The sequence below is a fragment of the Petaurus breviceps genome, unplaced genomic scaffold (genome assembly GCF_028583685.1).
Source record: "Petaurus breviceps papuanus isolate PSGF00001 unplaced genomic scaffold, PetGlider_PUasm1.0 355, whole genome shotgun sequence".
Taxonomy (NCBI): Eukaryota; Metazoa; Chordata; class Mammalia; order Diprotodontia; family Petauridae; genus Petaurus; species Petaurus breviceps.
In genome coordinates, this window is record NW_027186289.1 from 3,370,717 (window position 1) to 3,398,459 (window position 27,743).

A 27,743-nucleotide genomic window follows, 5' to 3' on the forward strand; every position below is an offset into this window, starting at 1 on the left:
CTGCCTGTCCTGTGTCTCTGTCTGTCTGCCTGCCTGCCCTGTGTGTCTGTCTGTCTGTCTGTCTTCCTCTCAGGCATGCAACCAACAGAAACACGGATGTTTGCTTGTAAGTGTCTACACACAGATATTCCCAGTACAGACAGTCAGAAGGATGAGCTGAAGGCCCCAACACAAGCAGATTTGACATGTTGGGTCAAACAAAGACTTAGTGGGATGTGGCCCAAGTCTGGAACGTGGTTCTCGTTGGGAAGTAGATCTGCCTTGTTCTAAAGATGTGTAAGTAAGGGGAGTTGGGGAAGGCATTTAGTGAGATCAGAATGTATTAATACCATGCTCTGTTTTAGGCACAAGTCTACTTTCTTGTGATTCCACAGGGGCAGTTAGGTGGCCCAGTAGATGGAGCCCTGGGGCCTGCAGTCAGAAAGACCTGAGCTCAAATGCAGCCCCAGATACTTACTAGGTCATTGGTGTGACCTTGAGCAGATTGCTTCACCACTGTCTGCCTCAGTTTTCTCCTCTGTAGAATAGGCTTAATAACAGCGCCTGTCTTCCAGGATTGTCATGAGGATCAAATGACATAATCATTGTAAGTGTTTAGCACACTGCTTGGCACACGGTAGGCCTATTATTCTCCAAGGCAGAAATGGCCCAAAGAGAGAGGGAGGGAGATGTCTCAAACTGGCAAAGTTTGCTCTTCAACATGACTTTTTGCCTCAAGAAAATTTTAGGTGCCACTTAACAAAGAGAATCCCAATGTATAAAAGCATAGTGTGGGGTTAACATTCCAGAAATCTGAGTGGGCAAAGTCACCATCCACTCCTCTCCCTGGACCACTCTCTTCTCTCTGGGAGCAAAGGGAATCTCTCCTTCAGCTGTATTTCACAGTCCTTTTGTCAAGAGGGGAGGTGGATTCAGGGGCCGACTGGCTGGCCACAACACACACCACACTGCTGGCTAAAAGGCTGGGCATCACATGGTGTTAATCCACTGCCTTTAAAAAATCCTGCTTGTCCTGGCCTGTCACCCAGTCCTAGAATAGGAGGCGGTTTGATCTGGGAGGCTGGAGAAGGCTTTAGAGGGAAATATTTCTATAGAAAGTAAAAAGGAGGTTCTTAATATGCTTTCACACAAAGCGTCCTTCCGTGGGGAAACAGAAGCAGGGAGAGGACAACATTGTGGAGAGTATATTAGTAAAGGTCCACAGAGGCAGAAACAGAAGTGATTTTGTCATTGGAATAAAGAACAGACCTCCCTGATGGAGGATGATAGGGAAGGAGTTCTGGAAACACAGAGGAACGACCTAATAGTGGTGAGTGATGTCATCTTATAGGACCTACTATGTGTATCTTTACAAATATCATCTCGTCTGATCTTCACCATAACCCTCTGAGGTTTATCGTATATACCCACTTAACAGGTGGGGAAACCAAGGCAAGCAGAGGTTAAATGACTCGTCCAGGGTCACAGCTACTAAGTTTCCAAGGAGCATCAGTTATCTGGATATTTGCTGGAGCTTTCTGTCCAAAAACCCAAGCAGCTCACAATATCTTGATTTGTCTTTATAATAGTTTTGTGTTTCAAAGGTGATGGAACCATCAAAGGAAAATTCTGAGTCATACAAACATGGGAAAACTGGTGACTAGAGTGAAAATAATGGAGCTTTTGGGGAAAATGACCATTTCATTTAAAACTTTCTGGTAGAGGAAGAGAAAGCTGAGACTAGTGTGACATTGGGAAAGCTGTTTTGAAAGGTTCCAGAAGAAGGAAATGTAGGGTTGCATGGACTAAAATGCTGAGGAACTTGGCCATGAGGGACAGGAAACCCTCAAGAACACAGTTGTGGAGTCAAAGGGAAACAATTCCAATAAGGAAGAAAAACGAGACTGATGTGGATACATAGGGAACTCATCAGTGAATGGCAGTTTTTATAAGCTTTGAATCCCACCCCACATTAAGAGGGCACACCACAGCCGTCTAAGAACTGGCAGGAGTGTTCTAGATCAAAAGGAATTGAGGCTGGCGATGAAAACCACTCACAACCAAAAGAAGGGAGAAGGGATAGAATCATGGCCCTGAGTGAACGGGACAAAGACACTGTCACAGCGAGAAGGCAGAATGGCTCAGCTTCTTCTCCTTCTGTCTTCTGAGCCAAGGACAATGAGTTTTGGACAGGAAAGAACAAAAACTGATCATTTGGAGCTAACAGGGGCCTGAGATAAGGAAGGGAGCACCAGGTGGTCCAGGATGAGTACAGGCCGCTGGCCCTGATGAGCTCCATGCCAGGTCCTGAAAGCTGGTGAGTGCGGCCTCTGCCAGAGACACCCTGCTTTTTTACACTGCTCCTCCAAGAGAGCTTGGACTCTTCTAAGGCCTCCCCAGCTGCTATTAAAAGGACAACCCTTTGTCTGGCCTTTTGCCCTGATTAACAAGGCAAAACTCAAGACAGAGAACGAAGATGAATTTATTAAAAGGAGGGCAAGGTGGCAACGTGCTGACATGCCAGTGCCTGATGCTTGGCACAGATCTGAGACAAAGCCAGATCTTATTCACAACTTTTGTAAGGAGATAAAGGCAATTCCCATTGCAGCAGGTCAGCCACAAAGGGATGGGCCATTGCATCTGTCAACCCTGATTACAAAGGGACACCGCTGTTAAACTAAGAAAGCCAGAGCGCTCACACAGGCCCTCACAGCCAGAGCTAACTCTAAAGCAAAATAAAGCAAAACAAAGTAAAACCAAAGCACTAACGGTAGTCATAAGCTAAAAGCTTTCTTTATTCCATTGGAGGAGGGAAGTCAACACATGTGCCTGGGCCTCCTCTGCTAGGAGACCCACTTTGGTGCCAGTGATGGCCCAGTAGGCTGTAACCCTGACAGCGAGGGCTTGTCACTCAGCAACACTGAGACAAGTTTGCTTCCTAGCTGGGCTTCGTGGACAGAAACAATGTTGGGGTTTTGCTGTGGCTGAGGTCATCCAAAGCCTGTGTGCCAAGGGCTGTGGTTATGCCAGACTGAGGGCACAGCCTGCTTGCTAGGCCTTCGTTCAGAAAACAGGTGGTCTCCTAATAATAAAAAGAGAAGGGGGTCCTGACATTGCCGCCTTTTGACCTAAGGGAGGGGGTCTCAAAGGACTCCTCCCATTCTGACCAATAAAGGAGAAGCAGGTAAAAGCCAAGAAGCCATGAGAGGCATGTTGGGTCAGGATGAGATGTTGATAAAAATGCCATTCCATCTTTGCTAAGGGGAGGGGCTGACAAATTCTTAGACCTGCCACCTTAACCCCTGAGCTTTGGGCTTAGGTTGGTAAGCTAAGGCATTAAGCTGGCAGGTCTAAGTAGTGATGGAACAGCATTTTGTCACAGGAGGTTAAGTTCCATGAGAAGACCTATCAGGGAAGTGTGTCCCAGGTAAGAGGGCCAAGAACATAGACTCAGCCCTAGGCCAGAATCTTGGGACAGCAGTCTTGTCTGGATGTCAGCTGCCCTGGGGCTATACCAGACAAACCTTGAGGTCCCCAGAGAGTTCTGCCATTCACTCAGGACTTGGTGGGGGACTTTCTTTAGATGATCCAGGAGCCCACAGCCACAAGTTTGGCAGCTGTGGGAGTGGTCATAAGGACCTGGTAGGAGCCTTAGAAACAATGATTGATTGATCAGTACAGGCCAGTTTTCAGATAAGATATATGGGTTGCATGAGATATACAATTGAGAGAAAACTCTTTGCATCAGTCTTTGGATCTGAGTTTTTGGTGAGCATAACAGAGGTCCTTAGGGTCTCTAAGCAGCAGGGAGAAGTGGTTTCAGCTTCCCAGCCACAGGAGTAGACTCAAACAATGCCTTTTAAAATGATCAGATACTTTAAAAATGGGGAAATACTTTTACTTTTTTTTTTACTTTTATCAATACATTTTATGGGAAAAATCCTTAATCCAATTTTGAGAATTTATTTCTAAAACATACTCAAAGCCTGAATTTCCATGATATGCACATTTGGAAGTCAATCATAAACTTCTTAGAGAAAAATCTAATCCTCTTTCTTTTCTCAAAGTTTATGGTTCCTCTTAATGGGAAAACTTTTGCATTTTACATCTCTGTCTTACCACTTTGTCTAACCATTCTCCCCTTGGGAGGATATCATCCCCATACTCTAATCTGACCGCAAATAGAGGTTAAAATTCGGTGTTCCTCCTTGCATCTGTGTGGGGTACAAAGACCCCAACCCAAACTGACTACTCGGAGACCTCAAAGTGAAGACAGGAAGTTTTATTAGAATCTCGCGAGAAGCGGGCGGTCCAGTCACTGGAACAATGCCCAGGAGAGGAGGCTGCTGTGCAGAAGCCAAAGCTGGGTTAAATAAGCAAAGGGTTACAGTCATTAACCTAATTATTACTAATGAGCCTCTAATCTTGTTGGATAATATACATAGTACATGAAGTTCACTACACAAGCACAGTAACAACCTTAGAATACTGAACCCCCCTTCAGTCTACCCTAAACACATTCTTATCTGGGCTTGAGTGCCCCAAGGCTACTGTCTGTTCCTTGATTGGTCAAATCCACCTGCTGCTGCCAGCTCCTTCCATTCTTCATTACTTTTAGTATTATCTAGGAGTTTTAGTCTGAGAACCAGGGACTGTGCTTCTTCCCAAGGCTACTGCCTCAACTTTCCCAAGGCTATTTGCCTGTTCCTCCTTGTCAGTAGTCTTGCTCAGCAATTCTTGCAGTTCTATAGAAACTTAACCCTTTGTTACCTCTCACACTACCATTCCTTTCCCCAAACTCCCCGAACTAGAAACACCTCTAATTTGGTCTATAATAGTTAATATATATAATATTTAATGTATTTATATATTAAATTATATATATATAAGTTAAATATATATTTAACATATATATAATAGTTAATCCAATCAATTGTATTAATACTCAATAGCTGTTACATTACCTTGAAATACACAATGACTTACACACACACACGGGGAAACAATACTGAACTTAGTTACAAAATACAAGGAAGTAATAAGAATGGATATATGATATTCGGAATGCGGAAACTTCACGGCAAGTCATCCCACACACATCTTTCTACAGAACTACAAAAGCTTAGTCAATGCTTCAAGATTGATTCTTGGGTCCACTCCGTCGTTTTACAGATGAGAAGAGGGAGGTCTCATCTCTGCCACCCGGCTCCCTTCATTTTCCATGTCAAGTTTCTGCTCTCAATTGATTGTTTTCCATTCATCTTGTAAGTAGCTTCTTCGCCCTTAGCCAACTGCGCGGAATTGGTGCTTTTTCGGACTGAGCTCCTGAAAGCCCTGCTTTGGACCTCCAGCACTTGAAGCTGTGCTCGGCACACAGCAGGTGCACAATAAAGGCTTGCAGCCTTGTTCCATGATCGCCCATACTCATCAGTTGCTGTAACCAAACATCATCAACATGGATGCCGGGCCTGGAAGTCAGGAGGAGCGCTAGGCCCTTTCCTAACTCATCTCTGCAGAGCAGGTGTGAAGGGGCGGGGAGGGATGGGCCTCTACCTGCGCGGCTGCTGTGGAACAGATGATGGGGGCTGCTGTCTGCAGGGCAAGGGAGGACCGAGGAATGAGGATGATCCCCTGATTGGAGGGCAGGTGTGGACCGGGGGATGAGGGCCCATCTGCCGGGCAGGTGTGGACGCGGGGGCGGCCCGTAGGGCGGCACGTGGTGAGGACCCCGAGGCCGGAGGCGCCCAGCAGGGGCCTCTGGGGGATCCGCAGGTTCCGGGACGGCCCCGGTATCACTGTTCTTCCCGTGGACACAATGCAGAAGCTGAGGCTCGGCCCGCCGCGGGGAGGCCGCGGCCTGGTCGAGAGGGAGCGGCCCCGATGCCCCAGAGGCCCCGCTCCGGCTCTCAGCCTTCCCCACCCGCAGACACGGACTCCATTTCCCAGAATCCCCATGGCCTCCGGCACTGCGTCCCTGCGTCCTGGCCGTACGTGCTCCGCGCTCCCCTCTCTCGTCGCCGCGGACCCGGTGCATTGTGGGAGGCGTAGTTCCGGGGGTTGGGGTGCGCAGGCGCAGTAGCTGCGGAGAGGGGTAGTCGGCCTCTTTGTTCTCGGTGGCGTCCCCGCAGCGGCGGCGGGAACTGGGACCGATCCCGGGGGAGGCTGACGTAGGAAGCTGGGCCTGAGGGACGCCTCCGGCTGAGGTAAGCGCCCGCACAGGGTGGGGCCCGAGGGCGCATGTGTGGAGGGTGCGCGTGCCCGCACGCGCGCGGGGCAGTGGGAAGAGTGGGGCTGGAGGGTGGGGTGGGGGCGGTGCGCTTCGTGTGAAGGGCTGGGGCGGGGGCCGGGCGGGGCTGCGGCAGAGGCCCCGTAGGGGCGGGGCCGCGTGCGCAAGCTTGTCGGGGGCGGGGCGGGGCCCGAGTGCGCAGGCGTGCCGCGGCGGCGGGGCGGAGCCGGTGTGCGCAGGCGCGCGGCTGGGAGACCGGGCCCCGTGCTGGCTTTGGAGCGCTCCGGACCCGCGGCGGGGGGGGGGGGGGGGGGGGGGGGACTGGGGGGGGGGGGCGGCCCGCCGCGGCGGCGGGAAGGCGTGCGGGGGGGGCGGTCCTGCCAGCTCCCGGGGAGGGCGCTGGTGGTGGGTAACCCCGCCGCTGCGCAGCGCGTGGGGCAGGATTCGAACTCGGATCTTCCCGCGTCTGCCGCTCCCGCTGGCGGCCCTTGTGGAGACGGGGCGGGGGCTGCCTGGGGAGGAGCCCAGGCCGGGGGCTGGGAGGGAGAGGCGCAGCCCGGGCTGCTGTGGTCCCCCTTCTGCAGCTGGGGAAACTGAGTCAGGGCGCGGCCAGGTGCTCTGCTGGGGGCCTGCCTCCAGAGTCGGGCGACGCACCCTCCCGCGAGGGCCCCGGGGTGGGGGCGCTCAGAGCCACCCCTTGAGCGGGTGGGGGTCCTGTCACCACGCCTGTGCCCAGGGGGACCCTCTCCTCCCTCCCCGCGGCTCCTGTCTGTAGCTCCTCTCCCCCCTCCTTTCTAAAACTCCGTCTCTCTTGGAAGCTCGGAGCACCTGGGCCGGTCCAGACTCCCCAGGGGGCCGCGCCCCGTGGGCTGGGGGCAAAGCAGTGTCCGGGCCGGGCGGGAAGAGCTGAGGGCCCCTGCGGCCCCGGGAAGGCCGCCTGCCTCAGTTTCCCCGTCTGCTCCGGGGGTCAGCTCGCGTCGAAGCCCCACCCCCCGCTGCGCAGACAGAGGCAGGGTCCGATCAAGCCCCTGCTGCCTGGGCTTGGGGTGGGCCAGGGTCCTGCCCACCCGCCTGCCCTGGGGGTGGCCATGGGGGGCCCTGGTCCCCTGGCAGGTGGCAATCCCAGCAGGGGCCCCGCTCCCCCCCCCCCCAGCGTCAGCCGCTGCCCGAGGGCTTTCCGCTGTAATTGCGCTTGGTTACCTTGTTACCTTTGGCAGCGCTTTCAGTTAGTTATGAAGCACCTGCTGTATGCTTGGCGCTGTGCTAAACTCTGTGGATTCAAGGAAGAGGCAAGAAACGCTCCCCACCCTGGGGAGCCAAGCCCCCAGACCCTGGTGTGAGCCGGTTCAGGCGCACAGTGGGCGCACAAGGGAGAGCCTTCCTAGCATGGGACAGTCACTTCAGAGACTGGAGAAGCAGCCTGGGGAGGAGCCAGGCGAGCCGGCCTCCAGAAGAGTGGGAAGGGCTTTAGAGGGGAAGAGCCTCTGACTTGCATTATCGCGGCCACAGAAGATGCTGCAGCTGGACCAGGCTGTGCCCTCCCGCTGGGCCCCAAACTGGGCAGGGCTGGCCAGAGGCCACCTCCCCACCTCTGCCTCTCCTTCTCACTCTTTCCCCTTCTCTCTCTCCTTCTTGCTCTCTTTCCCTCTCACTCTCTCCCCTCCCTTACTTCCCCCCTCCCTTCTCCCTCTCTCCCCCCTCCCCTTCTTCTCTTCTCCCTCTCACTCTCTCCCCCCTCCCTTTCCTCTCTTCCCCCCTCCTCTCTTCTTCTCTTCCCCCTTTCCCCTCTTCCTCACTTCACCCTCTCTGTCTCCCCCTCCCTTCCTCTCTCCCCCCTCTCCCTGTCTCCCCCTCCCTTCCTCTCTCCCCTCTCTCCTCTCCCCCCTCCCCTTCCTCTCTACCCCCTCTTTCCCCTCCCCCCATTCCCTTCACTAAATCAGTAACCCCAGCAGAGGGATGAGAGCCTATGCTGCAGTTTCCCCTGCTCCTGTGGGAGGGCCCATTAAGGCTGTTTCTAGGTAACCAAGGCAGTGACATCCGGAGCTTCTGAGGCGGTTCTGTCTGTGGCTTCTGGGGCGTTTTTCTTAATGGAAGGAATATTCTGGATGTTCCTGCCATGTCTTCTGCTTTGTTCCCGGGGACAGTGATTGGTTTACTTGAGAGAAGGAAAAGAAGTCCATATTGATCTGAGATGTTGCTGTGTGGGCCCTCTGAATGGTGCATATATGGAATCCACACTTGGAAAGAGCAGGGACTCTTGGGGCCCCTGTGGCGCAGAGTCACACCCTGTCCTGTGCCCAAGGGTGAATAGAGCTGTCTGTGATTCCTCACTGACCTGGGACGCGATGAGGGGCATTAGCTTTAGAAAGGAAACCTAGCAGCCTTCCCATAGCGCTCACAGCCACCCCAGAGCTGCTGTTACCCTATTTCAGAGGTGGAGAAGTCGAGATTGCGGGCCATGCCCAGACTCACAGGCTGCCAGGAGCTGGAGCCAGATTAGAATCTGGGCTCAGCCCACTGAGCCAGCGGCCCTGGGGCTCTGCTCTGCCCGTGGGCGCCCCCTCAGCAGCTCCCCCTTTGTGTAGGCTTGGCTCTCCCACACCCCTTCTCAGCCAGCTCTTTATTCCCAGATCCGGTTTCCTCTCCTGTAGCCTCTGTCTTGCCTGCGTGGGGGGAATCAGTGAGCAGAGCGGCCCATGCCCTGGGGTCCCCTGCTGTGGCTTCCACAGAGTGGGGGAGGTGCCCGTGCAGGCGAGTGGCCCCTCAGCGGCCATCGCACAGGGAGGGCAGGTGCTCTCCTCTCTCTTCCATTTCAGAGGCCCAGAGCGGTCAAGTGTCACCCCCAGATTAGAGGAAGGCAGGAGTCTAGCCGGCATAGCTGTCTGTGAACCTCAGTTATCTCTGTTTGTTTGTCTGCCCTGTTAGTCACAGCGCAGTTAACACCCCTTGCTGGGAGCATCGCGGTCCCCCGCAGTAGGGAACAGGCCACTCCCCCCCCCCCCCTCCTGAGCCAGGGCCTTGTGTCATTGCCGAGTGTATTCCTGGGGCCCTCAGCTCTGACGTTGGCCTGACGTGTTCATTCAGTCAGTCTGCAAGCATTAAGTGCTTCCTCTGTGCCCAGCACCGTGCTAACCACTGGGGCTACAGAGAAAGGCAAAGATGGGCAGAGAGCTGGGGCCAGAGCAGGCAGATACTGGTAGATCAGAGGGGGCCCCAGAGTGAAGCTGCTGCCACCGCGGGGGGTCAAGAGGCATCTTTTTCCAGGTGGGGTTTTGGCTGGAAGGTGAATGAAGCCAGGAGGCCCATAGGAGGGGGAGCGGTCTAGGCGTGGGGCACAGCCAGAGAAGATGCCCAGGGTCAAGAGAGTGTTGTGTTAGAGGAGGCTGGGAGGCTGGGGTCACTGCACCGCAGAGTACAGAGTTGAGGGTCAGGTATCAGAGGCCCGGAAACGGAGGAGGGTATTGGGCTGCCAAGGGTTTGATTGCCAGACGGCATCTTGTATTGGATCTTGGAGGCAGAAGGGAGCCACTGGAGCTTGCTGAGTAGGGGGTGACGGCACTCTGACGGCTGGAGTGGGGAGAGACTAGAGGCAGGGAGGCCTGCGGTGCTGAGGGCCTCCGCCAGGGCAGGCAGGGTGTCAGGAGGGGAGGGGGCACGTTTGGAGATGTTGCAGAGGTGAAACGGACAGGTCTTGGGGCCATATTGCATCTAGGGGTGGGGGGCAGTGAGAGGAATCCGGAGGACTCCTAGCTTGGGAGGCTGGGGGTGCCTCTGCAGTCCTAGGGAAGGGGGGTGGGGAGGGCTTAGGATGAGAGATAAGTTCAGGGCCACGCGCTGAGGGACCCCCAGGTCAGCGGGCATGGTCTGGAGGGGGAGGAGCACTGAGAGAAGGAAGATTGCCCTTGGAGAGGGCAGTTTGGGTGGACGAGGTTGGACTGCAGAGAGCGGGAGTGCAGGCTGCTCTGAACATCCCCTGTCCTGTGCACTAGGAAAAAGGGATGTGTGCAGAGGAGATGACCCTGGGCTCTGACTCCGTCCGGCCAGAGGTCAGCCCGGGAGTCGGCTGCCGCCCCGTGGGCAGGCTTGGGGTCTCTGCTCTAGGGATCGTTGGCTCTTGTCCGACTCTGGGAGGTTCAGGGCGGTTCCTGGCTTTGCTTCCACCTCTTCCTCCTGCCCTGGTGGGTTGGGTCCTGTGGGGCAGGCTTCCTCACCCTCACTGCTGCTTTTTCTGCCTGCAGCTCTGCTTTCTCCCCCACAAAGGACCCTCAAGGAGGCAGCGATGACTTCGGGGCTCCTTTCAGCCGTGCCTCAGGTGAGTTCAGATTGCTTCTCTTCATGCAGCTTTTCCAAATTTGGATTGATGTGTTGACTTGAACCTCACTCTTCTTTGCTGCCACCCCCCCCCCCCCGGGTTCCGTCTGGGGCTCTGAGTCTCTCCCCCAGAACACTCAGGATTTTTCTTTAGGTGCTAGACTAGATAAGTCATCCAGCCCCAAACTCTTCAGAGGCCTTTGAGGGTGGACCCAGGCTGGAGAGTCTAGGCCTTGAGACAGCCAAGATCTCTGCTGACCATTGAGATTGTGTCCATGCAGACAGGGGGGGCCCAGAGACTGGACGAAGGACAGTGCTGTGAGACTGAGGGAGAAATGGGGAATCCTCCATGTCACACGGTGAGGGTGACTTGCCTGGCCTGCTGTGGCAGCAAGCCCCCCAGCATCCCCAGGGCCTGCTAGCGCAGGTTCTTAGATCCCGCTTTTCCAAAGGAAGCAACTCAGAAAGGGCTAACGGTCTTACTTTAATCATTCAAACATATGTCATTTACCGAGTTCAGGGTAAAAGTCAGCACCTGAACTTCAGAGAATACAAACAAGTTACAAGAGAAAATAGCACAGACCAGCAGACGGGCTTCTGGCTGAATGACCATCACATCCATACTTAGCACCAACATCTGGGTTTTAAAAGCTGGGGGCTTAACGGCTGCCCAGAGTCTGGCCAAAGCACACAACTCTTCCCTAAGTGAGCCCCAAAGCAGAACCTCACCTCAAGGAATATATAGCCTTCTCCTGGCCCAGAGAAGGTCACCACCTCCCTGACCCACTTGCCTACAAAGTAACAGAAGTTGTGCCGCCTGAAAAACAAGCCTCCCACCCCAGGCTCCATGTAACCATATTCACCCTGTCAGGGGGAAGAGTAGATTTTCAAATCAGGAAAGATTCTTGAGTTCAATTTAGGCTTATTAAGGTACAGGGAAGATCTTCAAATTTCTGCATTATATCTGCACTCCCAGTGAGAAAGATCTGGGGACTATAGTGGACCCCAGCAAGCTCACCATGCCTGCCAAAAAAGACTTCTGATAAGAGCGACCTGGGCTGCATAAAACAGGAGTTGTGTCCTGCACCAGGGACGTGCCTTATTCAGACCAGGGCTGGAACATTGTTTTAGTAATGGGGCGCCACATTTTAGGCAGGAAGCTAGAGAGGGGCAAATGATGGTAAAGGGCCTTGAGACCTCTTCAAGGAAAAGGGAATGGACATGAGGCTTTTGGGCAGCTAGGGGTGCCAGGGTGCAGGGAGTGCAAGACCAGGCTTGGCAGGAAGTCAGGAAGACTCATCAATTCCAGCCTCAGACTCTTACTGGTTGTGGGACCCTGCTTGCCTCAGTTTCCTCATCTGTAAAATGAACTAAAGAAGGAAATGGCAGCCACTCTGGTAACTTTGCCAAGAAAACCCCACAACATGGGGGTATAGAGGTCTGGGTCGCTGCTTTCAAGATCTGAAGGACCATCACATGGGTGAGGCATCAGAATGGTCTTATTGGCCCTTGAAAGCAGAGCCAGGAGAGGAAGATTGAGGTGAGAGGGGCCGGATGAGAGGTGTCAGGGAGGGAGTTGGGGTGTCTGAGGTCAGCAGGGACGGGGAGGGTTTGGGGGAAGATAACAAGCCAGATGTGATCAGTTGGAGACGTCCAAAAGGCATCACCAGCAGACATCAGTGAGCTGCGTGGAGATGGGAATGGAGTACACAGGACATCAGCAAGCGAGAGGCTGAAGGAACAGAAGAGAAGAGAGGAGGGCAGAGGCCAGGCGGCCCTAGGTGTAGGTGATGTGTGGCAGAGGCACCTGAGAAGGAGCGGTCAGACAAAGGAGGGCCAGAGGCCGCCAAGCGGGGACTGGTGTCCTGTATCTTTGATTATGTATTGATGACTGAGACTTCCTTGGAGACTGTGCCTTTCCCTTGGCCCATCCATCCATCCATGGATTTCTTCTCTCCCTCATGCATTTTCGCCTTGTTTGTCCCCAGTCTTCTGTGTATTTTTCTTTTCTGACTGGTGCATGGGGCTTATTAAAAAATGCTGAAGTTAAGTCCCTCATACAAAGTAGTAATGTGATTGAGCTAATTCTCACTTTGTTGAAAAATGACTTTCAAGCGCACATCATCTTCCCAGATAGGATCCAGAGGAGAGCTGGCATGCTGGGATGGGTAGACAGCTGGCTTCCAAGTGAGGAAGATGTGGGTGTAAGACGCCGCCTCTGGCCTGTGCTGGCCCAGAGGGCCCCAGGCAGCTCTCTAAGACAGGAAATACAGAGCAGCTTCTGAAGGCCTTTGGTAAGGGAGGTTTCCCCACCCTGAGGAAATCACAGGGGCAGACCCCTGCTCACCTCCTCCCACCTCCCCAAATGACTGAGAGATCAGGAGTTTCTGATAATCAAAGGCACTCTGTAGTCTGAAGTGACCAAGCCAGAGCCTCGGAGACTTTGGGAATGTGTATTAAATAGGCCTGTGGCTGTGTGCTTGTTTTCTTGCATTTGGGCTGTATCTTGGCAGGATTTTACCCAGCTTCAGTGGATAAGGCACGAATGATGTCTTTGTGCATGCAAACAGGGAATGAATAAGCAATGTGCGACTCAGGAAGGCCTAGTTAGAATCTTGAAATGGAGAGGCAAGCAAGCCGGAGATGGAGATTGCTTTTTAAGAGACTAATCCCCTAAATATTTTTTCCATTATTTGCCTTGAGATTTTTTTGCCTTTTGTTCCTCCAAATGAGTTTTGTTAATATTCTGTCTAATTCTATCAAGTAACCCCTTAGTTGTTTGGTGGTAAATTATTGTAAATCTGTAATTTGATGGATAGTTTCATCATTTTAATTGTGTCGATATCCAGCCAGAAGGAATTAATTTTTTCTCCAGTAATTCAGGTCTTCCTCTTTTTTTCTGTAAAGAAAATGTGGTTGTATTCATGTAAGTCCTGTCTGTATCTTGGTAGGTGGGATCCCAGATACTCATTATGTTTTGTAGTTATTTTAAGTAGATTTTCTTTTTCTGTCTCTTCTTGCTAGGTTTCGTTAATAGTATACAGACACGCTGATGATTTTGCGGGTTTATTTTTTAACCTGTGACTTGGCTGAAGTTATCGATCATTTTAATGAATTTTTCTCTAAGTTGTTTCCTAACTTTCTTTCCATCTCTGCTTGGCCTTTGTGATTGGCTTCCCCATTTTGGCACTTGGTCATTTGTAAGGCCGTATGACTCCTGGACACAACAAATGCCTTCCCCAGCCTCTGCTGTTCCTGAGATCAGCGACGTAGCAATTCTTCAGAGGATGGAGGATGTCTTTCATGACTGCTGCCATGCCTCACGGCCAGAAGCAGATGGAGGCATCAGCCGAATTCCTCTGCCGCTCAAGCCTTTAGTTCGCCAGTCCTGTTCCCTTCAAGTCCCAGATGGCTTGGGCAGACCCTTGGCCACCTTCCAAAAGTCAGCGCACTTGAAGCCCTTACCGCCACGTCCCTCAGGGCTCCCTAACATGCTGGTCACTGAGTTGGCAGTTTGGCCCACCAGGGTGACTTGCTGGGACCTGAGCCTCATGATTCATGAGCTTTGTATCCCCCGTTATTTACCTCTGTGCCTGGTGCATTGTTGGGGCTCACAAATGCTTGTTGGTTGATTGAGTGAGTGTTGTGTGGCACCCTTTGCCAGTCCCTCACTACATCGTGAGCTCTGTGAGGTTCTGTATATCTCCCAGCTCCCAACACTGCTCTGTCTGCATGTGGTGACTGTTGGGTAAATAAGTGTGACAGTGACTGTCTCCACTGTCTGGAGTGATCTGTGGTTTGGGAGAAACTGGGTGTCTGGAATGCCTGGAGATGGGGAGAACGTGCTGTATTCCCTCCTGGTACTCTGGGGGTCTGGCCTCCTGCAGAGTCTCCCCCAAAGCAGCGAGGTCAGCAGTGGAGAACTGGACTGCTAATGAGGGATAAATAGTTGGGGTGTGCATGCTGGGATCACAGGAATAGGTGTGTGTGCACTCCCTTTGTGTGCCGTGGTACTTTGGAGTCGATACCTTCCCTGGGGCTCAGTTTGGGAGACGATTTGTAGGGTGACTGAGTGACAGAAAAGCTATCGACGCGTGGACTGAGAAGGGAGCGGCCAGTTCTGGGTGGGTGTGAATGAGCCCCACCTCTCAGGGCCCTGAGAACTTGCTTGTGCTGGTAGATAGCCACTTCTCAGTCATGTCTGACTCTTGGGGACCCCGTTTGGAGTTTTCTTGGCAGAGATACTGGAGTGGTCTGTCGTTTCCTTCTCCAGCGCATTTTGCAGGCGAGGAAACGGAGGCAAACAGGGTAAAGTGACTTGCCCAGGGTCACACAGCTAGGAAGTGGCTGAAGCCAGATGTGAGCTCAGGAAGAGGAGCCTTTCTGACTCCAGGCCCTCTCCCCACTGTGCCAGCAAGCTGCCCCTTCTTCAGAACACCTTAGACACTCTGCTAAGTCCTTGTTTTCTCCATGGTCTGCGTGCACTGTGATTGCAGGCTGAGCAGGGATGTGTTGGCTGTTTCAGGCGTCACTGACATTCGTGGACGTGGCCGTGGACTTCTCCCGGGAGGAGTGGAGACGCCTGAGCCAAGCCCAGAGGGACTTGTACAGGGACGTGATGCTGGAGAACTACGAGAACTTGGTCTTCTTGGGTAAGGACGGCCGCCCCCATGGAATGGACTCTCCATCAGGGTGGCTTTGGAGTCCTTCTTGGCAAAATCTGCGGGGGAGGGAGGACACCTAAAATGCTTCTCTGAACTTTTGACTTTTGTGGGCAGGAACATATAAGAAGAGCTCTGATGGGGGGAGATTCCAAGGCCCTTTATGGTTCTGCCCCTTGCTTTCTGGTGAGAAGCTCTTGTATAAATGGACAGGCCACATTCAGTGTACTGACCAGGGCAACTCCCAGCTCCCAGCAGCCCCAGGCCAAAGATCCTTCAAGGCAGATGTGGGAAGACGTGAGAAATCCTCTCTCTCTCCAGCGGGGAGTGGGTCAGAGTATATGTTGTTTTTCTGACCCCAAACCACATCTGGGATGCATTCCCTCAGGGGACCTTTCTACCACCCTCTGGGCCTGCTTTATGTGCTGCCTTCCCCCCAAAGGCCAGGCTTTAACATTGCTTCTGAGATGGTTTTGTCGGTCCTCAGCACTTTCCTATTTCTCTGCTGTGAGCAGGACTTCCAGGTTCTAAACCAGAGGTGATCTGCCGCCTCGAGAGGGGAGAAACGCCCTGGCTGCCCCGGCGAGGATCCTCAAGGGCCACATGTCCAGGTGAGTGAGCAGGAGGGGGGCCCGGGGAGTCGCCCGATGGTGCTCGGGAGCACTCTGCTTGGAAGAAGCGCTGCCTAATAGGATGTTTGCCCTTTGTACCTTTAGGACAACAGATTCTCATCAGGGATCGTTCAAACGCTTTTTTACGAGCCGCACTTTCCTGGTGATTTCGGAAGTCTTGCCTTTTGTGGTAGAAAACTTTCCTCTTTGTCTCCTCAGAGCTGTCCATCTTTGTTCTCCATTGATTGTGTAATGGGTGAGGATTCCCACCTCTACAATTGCCATGAGTATGTCTTCTGATTCTTTACATCTGTCTTTAAAATGGCACCTGTTTCAGATCGCCAATTTGGAGTTCATGAGACCAGTCTAGTGACATGGGTCTGATTGCAGTTTTTTTGGCCACACTGTAATCTGTGTTTCCCTACCAAGGTCTCACAGTTGGTGTATACTTCAAAGCCATCCTTGGCCATAATCCTCTGGCCAGTGTCCCCAGCAGGTAAAAGGAAGCCTCCGGTCTGAAGGCTCCACATTCTGCTTGTTGATGTCGGCGCTTCCTTTTGTGATCCAGAATCTGCTCTGGGGCTAAGCAGAGCAAGTCTGACCCTTCCTGCATGTGGCAGCCCTTCAACCATCTGAATTCTGATAGAATATCCACCCCAAATTGGTACTTTTTAGAACACCGGATCTTTGTGTAGTAAAATCTTGGAGCCCTGTGCTCCCCTGGTCACCTTGCCCTGGCTGCTTTCCAGTACGTCAGTGTCCATCCCAGGGGCTCTGCCCCTCACCAGTGGCCTCTCGGGGTAGCCGAGGGCACTCTTGGTCCGCTGAGGTCTTCAGGCCTTTTTCGTTTGAACTGCCGAAGGATGGGGTGTACTGTTTTCTTTATCAAGTTGGGCCATCTGAACACTTCAGGATTTCCTTGACTCTTGCCTGGGCCACCCCTCAATCCCAGGATCTCCTGGCTTTATATCACATGCGAAGCACTGATGAGGTTTTACTGAAGAGTCCTTGTCATCCCCATTGTTTGGTCAGCTTAGATTTAGCTGACTCTGATTATAGTTTGGGACTTCGGTTCTAATTCTGGAATTGCCCTTTTCTGGTTGGAATTTGGTTTTGGGGGGATTTTTTGTTTGTTTTTTACCCAGGACCAGATTTTGGTGATTGTTACTTGCTTTAACCGATAGTTTGAGAACGAGCAGTGCAAAGGTCACTTAATTCATTTTGTTTCTTTATGATTCTTGGGTATTGATGTCTATCTGTTTTTCATATAAGTTTAAGGTCCTCACTTGGTGTAATTCTGTGAAGTAATATACACACACACACACACACACACACACACACACACAACGGCAAGGGGAGTGGGAGGGAGACAGAGAAATAGGGGGAGGAGAGAGATGTAGGCTATTTTGTGGCTGTAGCTTGGGCCATGTAATAATGCTAGATGAGATTTATCTTGCTGGAGCTAGGTAGCATCTTAATTTTTTGTTTTTGAATCTCTTGGACATTCTTAAGTTTTCTCTTATTGTTACCACCTTCTGAACCATCGTTTTGTCTTAGATTTCTACGTGAATCATGTTTGAGCTTATTTTTCCATTTCTTCTGAGTTTTTTCTCTCATTTTCGCCATTTTTCTGTCATCCAGAAAGATAATTCAGTTTTTCATTGTCTGATATCTTTATGTTTTCCCTATCTATTTTTAACTGTTATTTCCATCTTCATCCCGTCCTAAGATTGTGTAGTCACATGTTCCTTCTGTAGGAGACACCGTGACTTAGTGAGTAGAAGTCTGGTCTTAGGATCACGAAGGACCTGGGTTCAGATGCTGCCTCTGCTGCGTTCTGTCTGAATCATTGAGTTTCTCAGAGCATGCCTCAGGTAGCCACTTAGTAAGACTTGCCAATGAAGAGAAAGTTTCATCTGCATTATTGGGAGAGTTCCTCATGAGGAATTCCCTACTCGAATGAAATCACTGATCGGATACGAAAACAATACTCTTTCAGTGGGTTTATTTACCATTTTATTGTGGGTGGTTTTTAAAAAATTCTTTATAATTAAAAAGTATATCTTTTCTCCCCCTCCCACTTTCCCCAACCTGTAATGAAGACAAATTAGGAAAATTAAGCCCTTGTAACAATCACGTATGATCAAGCAGAAGTTTCCCCGCGAGTGTCTCTCCTCTTTGAGCCTGGCCTCTTGGCCTGGAAGCAGCCGCGTGGCTTCTTCCACACTCCTGATCTCGGTGGGCATTGCCACGATCGCGGGCCTGTTTGTCTTCACAGACTGTGCCCCTTGTTTGGCCCCTTCCCTTGGATTCCCAGATCTCCCTGAAACCATCTCTTGCACACACTCACTAGCCGTGTGACTTTGGGCAAATCGCTTAACCCCACTTGCCCTCTAAAAAAAGCAAATAAAATAAAAATTGAGTCAGACTTTGTTTTCCTTATTGTAAAAAATAAACCAAAGTTTTGAAGGTATAGCTTTTTTTTTTTGCTTTTCGTAGGGGTATTTGCAGTTAAGTGACTTGCCCAAGGTCACACGGCTGGTAAGTGTTAAGCGCCTGAGGCCAGATTTGAACTCGGGTCCTCCTGACTCCAGGGCCAGTGCTCTGTTCACAGTGCCACCTAGCAGTCCCTTATTGCTTCTTTTTTAACATTCATTTTTTATAAAATTTTGAGCTCCAACTTTTCTCCCTCCTTCCGCACTCCCTAACATAGTAAGCAGTTCGATCCAGGTTATGTATGTGCAATCATGTGAAATTTATTTCCTTATCAGACATGTGAAAGAAGAGACCATTTACAAAAAGAAAAAACCATGAAAACAATGAAGTGAAAACAGTCTGCTTTAAGCAGCATTCACACGCCATCGGTTCAGACTCAGGATGTGGATAGTATTTTCCATTGTGAGTCTTTTGTAATTGTCTTAGATCATTGATTGCTGAGAAGAGCTGAGTCAGTCATAGTTGATCATTGTGCAGCATTCCCCTGGTTCTGCTCAATTCACTTTGCTTCAGTTCATGTTGTTTTTCTGAAGCCTGCTCATCATTTTTAGAGCACAGTAGTATTCCATTTTGTTCATGTGCCACCGCTTGTTCGGCCGTTCCCGACGGATGGCTGGATACCCCTCAGTGTCCGGTTCTTTGCTGCCACAAAAAGAGCTGCTGCAGATATTTTTGTCCACGTGGGTCCTTTCCCCTTTTTTGGCGATCATTTTGGGGTATAGACTTAGCAGTGGCATTGCTGGCTGATTACCCTTTAGGCAGAGCTCCAGATTGCTCTCCAGAATGGTTAGATCAGTCCAGATCGCCAACAACGTGCACTAGTGTCCCAATTTAACCACATCCTCCAACATTTACAGTTATCCCTTCCACATTGTGGGGATTAGGGTTGTGGAATCGCCATGAGCTAGAATGTCCATGTAAAATTTTTTTACTTTCCTTTTGTACAGGAGAAGTCTGAATTGTTATGGTATTAAAAGAAAAAATATGTTGATGTTATACAATACTCTATATATTTTATGTATTTCTGAGTTTCAAAACTTTTTCTGTGTTGTCTGCTGGCATTTGCTTGTTGTTTGCAGCTTCTGTGAAACTCCCCCAAAATTCCTGTTTAATTTCTTATGCCAAGCTGTGACATACTGAAACGTGAGGAGGAAAGTTGTGATGTAGAAGGGATAACTGTATTATTTTCCTTTTCTCTCATATTAACCAATCAGCTAGCTGTGAGGGGTACTTCAGACTGGTTTTAATTTGCATTTGTCATTAATTGTTAGATTAAATTAATAATTGATAGTGATTTAGGACGTTTTTATGTGACTATCGATAGCTTTGATTTCCTCATCTGAAAACTACCTGTTCACATCCTTTGACCATTTCTCAGTTAGGGAATGATTTGTCTTACAGATTTGCCTGAACTATCTACATATTTCAGAAACGAGGCCATTATCAGAGATACTTGTAAAAATTGTTCCCAAGCTTTCTGCTTTCCTTCTATTCTTGCTTGCATTGGTTTTATTTATAAAAAATTCTTTTAGTTTAATATAATCAAGGTAATTTTGCTCTTTTGAGATGGTTATTAAGGAAATAGGTTACCTTGCAACCTCTCACTCCTCCCATATTCCCCAAAGTATTTAATTTTAGAGTCAAGAAAAACTCCTGAGTCCATGGCCAGCATGATTTTCACTCTCCCTTGCTGCCTTTTCTGTCTGCAGTGTGAGACTTAAGACTGCTCGCCACATTGATATTTATCCATTCAGTGTGGCTCTATAAGTTATCTGGCCTGGTAAAGTTCACCTGTCATCTAGATCATACTCTGCCATGTGCTAGACTTTGTGAAATGCCTTGCTTTAATTCCAAATACTCTATATTTATAGTATCTCTTCCCCAGCCATTTGCCTCATCTTTATCAGGAAAGAAAATGAGGTGGTATACGATTTGTCCTTTCTCAACTGTTAGTGGGTGTTAGGGATCAACTCTTTTTTATTATGCTCATATTATTATAATCTCTCTGAGATATTGGTTACAAATGTCATGTATAAGTCTACCCAGTCTGTCCGCTTCCTGAGCATTTAGGCATTTTCCCAAACAGTATCAACATTGGTTCTCAGAGGATGTCTCAAAGTGCTTTCAGTACCCTGGAATAGAATTGGCTTGGTCTTAGCTTCTTTATTTAATAACTCTCTTGTGGTTATAATTGAGTCCCACTCTGATTTTGGATTAGAAAATGTCTCAGTTAATCCTTATTGGCTAAGCATAAGCAATTGCTTGGGGAGCTCATTGGATGAAGTGTCTCTTCACCAAGAGCTCTGGCTCGTAGTCCTTTGCATTAAGCTTTCAGAGCATGAAAAGAAGTGAGTCACTAACAGCTAATTCAGTAATTTAAAAGGCAGAATCTTAAGGTTCAGCAGTTATTTAGATTCAGGTTTGTAATAGAAAGGTTTGTTTGTGACATTTCAACATTAATTATCAGTTTCTAAAATAAGGGAACCATGTTGGGTGAAAGTATATTGTGTCCCGTCAGTACACACTTGGTTGGCCATCAGTTTCTAAAAGCCTTGGTGTCTTTAAGCATGATAAGATCCCAGAGCCTTAGGCTGTCCCACATCCTCCTCCTTAATTTCTCCCTTTATCAGTTGTGTACAGATCACTTTACTTTCTCCTTAACCTTGTGAAAACAGAATCTAGGCCATGTTTTTGGTTTGCACAACCCAAAGAACAGGGGTGATTGACAATTTCTGGTTTCTTTCAGGTTCGCATAGTCAGGAGACTAGCTGTGACAGCATCAACTTGGCTTCAGAGCAGGACATTGTTACAGGAGCGCCTTCTAAGGAAAGACTGGCGAAGAATTGGTATTCCAAGGTGGGAGAACCGTGGGAGTGTGATGTCAGGTTAGGGAGACAGAGGTGCAGCCAGGAGAGACAATCCAAACAAGGAATGGGCACTAATGGAAAGCCGTTTAACAAGGTGAGTGTACCTGAAGGCGATACATTTGGAAGAAGTTTGAATCTGGGGTCTGTTGTCGTTCCTCAGCAGAGAACTCCTACAGAAAAAAGTCTTCAAAATCATACAGTTGCAAAGAGCATAAAACAGTTTTCAGAACTTTTTAAATGTAATAAAATCCCCCTTGGGAAAATGCTTTGTAAGTATAATAAATGTGGAAAGTCCTTTAGTTTTCACTCTGACCTCATTCAGTTTCATAGACAGTATACTGGAGAAAAGCTGTATGAACGTAATGAACATGGGAAAGCTTTTAGCAAAAGACCATACCGGGCTCAACGTAAGAAAATTCGTAATAGAGAGAAACGTTATATATGTAATGAATGTGGAAAAGCCTTTAGTCAGTGGGGAAGCCTTATAGATCATCTGAGAATTCATACTGGAGAGAAACCTTTTCAGTGTAATGAATGTAAGAAAACCTTCAGCCAGAGGGGAACCCTTATCAGGCATCATAGAATTCATACTGGAGAGAAGCCCTTTGAATGTAATGAATGTGGAAAAGCCTTTGGTAACAATTCCTGTCTTACGCTGCATCAGAGAATTCATACTGGAGAGAAGCCTTATATATGCAATGAATGTGGGAAAGCCTTTAGTGGACGGCAAAACATGATTCATCATCAGAGAATTCATACAGGAAAGAAACCCTATCAGTGTAAAGAATGTGGGAAAGCCTTTCGACACAGGGCATCCTTTGTTTGTCATCAGAGAATGCATACTGGAGAAAAACCTTTTCATTGTAATGAATGTGGGAAAGCATTTAGACGGAAGGAAAACCTTACTGCACATAGAAGAATTCATACTGGAGAGAAACCTTTTGAATGTAATGAGTGTGGGAAAACTTTCAGCAACAATTCTTGCCTTACTTTACATCAAAGAATTCATACTGGAGAGAAACCCTACAAATGTAATGACTGTGGAAAAGACTTTAGGCACAGGGCATCCTTTACTTATCATCAAAGAGTTCATTCTGGAAATAAACCATATAACTGTAAGGAATGTGGCAAAGCTTTCAGTCAGAGAGCTAATCTTATTGAACATATGAGAATTCATACTGGAGAGAAACCTTTCGAATGTTATCAGTGTGGGAAAGCCTTCATCAATAATGCACGACTTACAGTACATCAGAGATTTCATACTGGAGTGAAACCTCACGCATGTAATGAATGTGGTAAAGCTTTCATGCATAAAGCAAGCCTCACTGCACATCAGAGAATTCATACTGGAGAGAAACCCTATAAATGCAATGTGTGTGGAAGAGCCTTTAACCAGAGTGCACATCTTATGAGGCATCAGAGAATTCATACTGGAGAGAAGCCCCGTAAGCCTAATGAAGGTAAGAAGACAGGCAACCAGTTGGGAATCCATACTGCAAATGAGTCAGTAAATACTAGAGAGAATCTTTATCATTGTGATGAATGTGGAAAAGGTTTTAGGCAGAAATCATACCTTTCTCTCCATCAGAGAATTCACACTGGAGAAAAACCTTATCATTGCAATGAATGTGGAAAAGCCTTCATTGGGAGGGGACAGCTCAATACACATAAAAGAATTCACACTGGAGAGAAACCCTTTGAGTGCAGTGACTGTGGGAAGGCCTTCAGCCGAAAGGAACACCTTACTGCCCATGAGAGAACTCACACTGGAGAGAAACCCTATCAGTGTAAAGAATGTGGAAAGACGTTTAGCCAGAACTCACATCTTACAGTACATCAGAAAACTCACACTGGAGAGAAACCATTTTTGTGTAATGATTGTGGAAAAGGATTCAGCTACAGGACCTCACTTATTTCACATCAGAGAATTCATACTGGAGAGAAGCCCTTTGAGTGTAGTGTCTGTGGAAAAAACTTTAGTCATAGACCATCACTTATTAAACATCAAATAATTCATACTGGAGAGAAACCTTTTGAATGTCTTAAATGTGGAAAAAGCTTTACCCACAGATCATCATTTATTAAGCATCAAAGGATTCATAATGGAGAGAAAGCCTATTAGTGAAAGGAATGAACAAAAGCCTTTAACCAGAGAGGAAAACTTAGAAGGATTAATGCTGAAGAATAAGCCTTTGATTATTGAATGTGAAAGCTTTTGTCCTGATTCTTTTTTTGGAGGGCAGTTGGGGTTAAGTGACTTGCCCAAGGTCCCACAGCTAGTTTTTGTGTTAAGTGTCTGAGGCTGGATTTGAACTCACGTCCTCCTGACTCCAGGGCCGGTGCTCTATTCACTGCGCCACCTAGCCGCCCCCCTGATTCTTGATTAACTTGTTTTCAGAGACCTCTTAGTTTGTGGCCACCTGATGTGAGTAATGTACTTGGAGTCATGAAGATTTCAATTCACATCCTCTCTCTTGACACTTTCTAGCTATGTGACCCTGGTCGGCTCAAAGTCTCTTTAGGCCCACTTTGCAAATCTGTAAAATGGAGATGATCTCACCTACCTCACTAGAGTGTTGTGAGGAGAAATGAGATAATGTATGTAAAGCACTTTGCAGTCCTTAGAACGCTACATAACTGTGAACTGTTACTTTTATCTCTGATAAGAAACTACAGAAAAGCCAAGACTGTGGGAAAATCAGAGAATTTATGCTAGTGAAAAAAATCCCCTAAGTTTACTGATTGAGGAAAAGTCTTTTTTTTTTTTTTTTAAAGTTTTATTTTTTTAATTAACAGAAATCTGTTTTCTTTCCCTCTCATCCCCCTTCTTCATCAGGGGGGTTAGAAGAAAAAACACCTTGAAACAGATATGCAAAATCAAACAAAACAAATTCCCTCATTGATTTTGTTAAAAAATAAATGTCTCATTCCACACCTTGAATCTATTCCCTCACTGATACAAGGTGTACAGCATGCTTTCTCATCAGTCCGCAGCAATCATGGGCAGTCCTTGGGTTAGTCCGAGTCGTGTCTTTGCAGGGTTGTTATTGTATAAACTTGTCCTGGTTTTGCTCGTTTCGTTCCTCATCGGTTTATAGAAGTCTTCAGAGTTCTCCTTTTCTAGCACTGATGTTATAGTATAAACTACTATGACTGCTCACTTTGCTCTGCATCGATTCCTAGAAAGCTCTCTTTGTCTCTGAAGTCATCCATTTCCTCATTTCTTAGAACATAACAGGGCTCCGTCACATTCGTGTGCCGCGGCTTGTGCCGCTCTTCTCCAGGTGACGGGCGTCCTCTTAGTCTCCACCACAAAAAGCTGCTACAAATCGTTTTCTACACGAAGTCCTTTGTCCTCTTTCTTTCGTCTCTTGGGTCTAGGCCAGGGCTGTGGTGGAGTCGAGGGATAGCATGCCTGTTCTGGGGTATAATTCTGAATCACTTTCCAGAAATGTTGGCCCTATTCCTCATCTACCAAGAGACAATCAGTATGCCTGTTTGCCCACAGCATCTCCAGCATTTGTCATTTTCCTTTTTTGTCATCTTTGTCAATTGGATAGGTGTCATGTAGAGTCTCAGGATCGCTTTAATTTGTTCGTCAGTCATTAATGATGTAAATTATTTTTTTCATGTGGCAATTGTTCTCCTGAGAACTGCATATTCATAATGTCCTTAGGTCATTTATCAGTTCAGGAATGGTTCTTACTCTTAGGAATTTGAATCAGCTCATCATATAGCTTAGAAATGAGACCTTTATCAACAGTAACTTGCTACAAGGTTGGTTTTTCTCTCTCGGTTGTTTTGGGGGGCTTTTTTTGCTTTTTGGAAGGGGGAAGGTAGGGTAATTAGGGGTAAGTGACTTGCCCAAGGTCACATGTCTAGTTTTGTATTAAGTTTCTGAGTTTGGATTTGAACTCAGGTCCTCCTGACTCCAGGGCTGGTGCTCTGTTCACAGCACCACCTAGCCGTCCCTCTTTCAGTTGTTTTCTTGTTCATTTTAACTTTATTGGATTTGTGCAAAAAATATTTTTTTGGTTGTCCAAATCATTCATTTTATCTTCTGTGATCCTCTTTATCCCATGCTTGGCCATGAACTTTTCTTCTAGCCATAGATCTGATTGGTTCATTTTTAACAAATTGATTTATTTATGGCATGACCTTTTATATATGTGAGTCATGTATCTATGTGGAGCTTATCTTGGTATAAAATATGGCTGGTTGGTCCAAATCTTAATGTCTTCCATACTGCTGTCCAATTTTCCTAGCAGCTTTAGCAAATAATTATTATTTCATTAGGTTTTTTTTTTTTTATCAAATACTAGGCTACCAAAAAATTAAACTCCAATTTTTTTATAAGCACTTCTTAAGTATAGTGTGCTGATGGGCCTAAGGTCAGGAAGACTTGAGTTCCTATCTGGCCTCAGACATTTAACTGTGTGACCCTGGGCAAGTCACTTAACCTCTGTTTGCCTCAGTTTCCTCAACTGTAAAATGAGGATAATGGTATCTCTTCCAGTGTTGTTGGGAAGAGCAAATAAAATAATATTTGTAAAAAGTGTTTAGCACAGTCCCTGGCACATAGATAATATATAAATGGCATTTCCTTTCTTAAATTCTATCAAACGGAGAACAATTAATTCCAGTATTTTGCAAGCCTAGGAAAACAAATCCTACCAAATATCTTCTATGACACAGATATTGGCTTGATGCATAGAGAGAATTAAAAAAAAAAAAGACCAAACCAAAGACCAGTATTCCAAATTAAAATTTATGCTAAAATATTAGCATAAAGGCTAAAATAGTATCATAATACTTGACCAAGTTGGACTTAACCATGTTAATAATGGATGAAGCAGAAAAGGTTTTGACAGAATACAACACTCATTTTGGTTTAAATAAAAACCAAAACGAAACAGAAAACAATACAACGACACTAGAAAACAGGAGTAAATGGATTTTGTTTTTTTTTTTTTTGCTTTTTTGGAGGTCAGAAGGTAGGGCGATTGGGGCTAAGTGACTTGCCCAAGGTCACACAACTAGTAAGTGTTAAGTGTCCGAGGCTGAATTTGAACTCAGGTCCTCCTGACTCCAGGGCTGGTACTCTGTTCACTGTACCACCTAGCCATCCCTGGATTTTATCTTAATATGATGACTAGCATGTATCCAAAATCAAGAGCTAACATTATATGTGACAGAATAAATTAGAATCCCTTCCAGTTAAATTGGGTGAAACAAAAATCTCCATTGTCACCACTGCTCTTTGCTGTCACCATGGACATGGTGGTTGTGTCAGTAAGGAAAATGGAGGGAACGTGATCACATGGTAGCTTAACAGCTGTTCTTGAAGCCTGGGTTATCTGAGTTCATGTCATGACTAGCATAAGTGACTGTGATCCAATCACTTGCCATTTCACTCCTCCCAGGTAACTGCACTTCTGTAAGTTACAGAGTTTTCTGTCTGCATTGATGGGGATAGTTTGTACACTGGGAGGTTCCCCAACAGTATTGAAATTACAGTTGTGTGCCAGAAGAAAAACATGCATTTTCTTTTCTTTGTTTCATTGGTTCCTTTTTTTTTCCTTTTTTAGGAGTGCAATTGGGGTTAAGTGACTTGCCCAAGGTCACACGGCTAGTTTTTGTGTTGTGTCTGAGATGGGATTTGAACTCAGGTCCTCCCGACTCCAGGGCCAGTGCTCTATTCACTGTGCCACCTAGCCACCCCAGTTCCTTTTTTTATACCACATTTTCTCATGTTCTTCTATATTTCCAGGCATCTGGATATATGGTTTACAACCTCTCTAGCTAGCCCATTGGCCTGTCACTTGTATCCATTATCATGTGCCCAAGCATCAATATGGCTTTTGCTGGAGGGGTAGGAAGGTCAGGGTGAGTCCCAGCCCTCCATGCTTGTTCTAGGTTATTTCCTAAGGTTAATTGAAATTGAAAAGATTTGATCACATTCTGCTGCTTAGGTCCTAGCTGTTGAGGTAGCCAAGACCTTCAGGGTTAGGGTTAGTTAGTCCAACCCCCATCCCTCATTTCACATTTAGCAGCAGTTACTCTCTGAATTAGGACTGATTTTATGGTAAGCTCACCAGTACATGAGTGGAGAAAGAAAACTGCACAGAACAGCATATGGAGTCATGACCCACAGTTTACGAAGTGTTGAAGGAGTCCTGAGTGGTAAAAGTTTAGGAAACCCTGGCATAGAGCATATATATCCTAATGAAGTTTATTAAAGGATATTTTCAGCCCTCAGTCCTGGAAAGTGCTGGAGATGGGGATGGGGCAGGGTCGTGGCTTCTCTGGTCTTTGTCTGAAGTTGGGTCTCCCCTCTTGTAAGTGCCTAGGGTCTCCCTTTGTCTCATGGGTGGTGGCGGATCACCTATGGAAGTTACACCACCACGGGCTCAGATGTTCATCAGTGATGTGTCCGGGGTTCTAGGGCAGTGGATGGTAAGCAAGAGGAGCTATGAAATCAAGTTTTGGAAGTGGCAGGCTCATCACACTAGAGATAGAAAGCAAAGTAGTGAGAAGTAACAAAGAGGTAAGCCGGAAAATCATCCTATTAGTAGCTCCAGTGCCCTATGTC

The 27,743-nt window shown here is 47.9% G+C and overlaps 1 protein-coding gene across 1 annotated transcript in view; it reads left to right on the forward strand.

Moving 5' to 3' along the window:
• Positions 1-23,950, forward strand: part of LOC138168269 (zinc finger protein 721-like) — a 57,103-nt gene extending 33,153 nt beyond the window's left edge. The window contains exon 8 of the mRNA XM_069097324.1: positions 21,578-23,950. Coding sequence (XP_068953425.1) covers positions 21,578-23,273 — 1,696 coding nt within the window. The 3' untranslated portion in view covers positions 23,274-23,950. The remainder of the gene's footprint in view (positions 1-21,577) is intronic.
• The last annotated feature ends 3,793 nt before the right edge of the window (positions 23,951-27,743 follow it).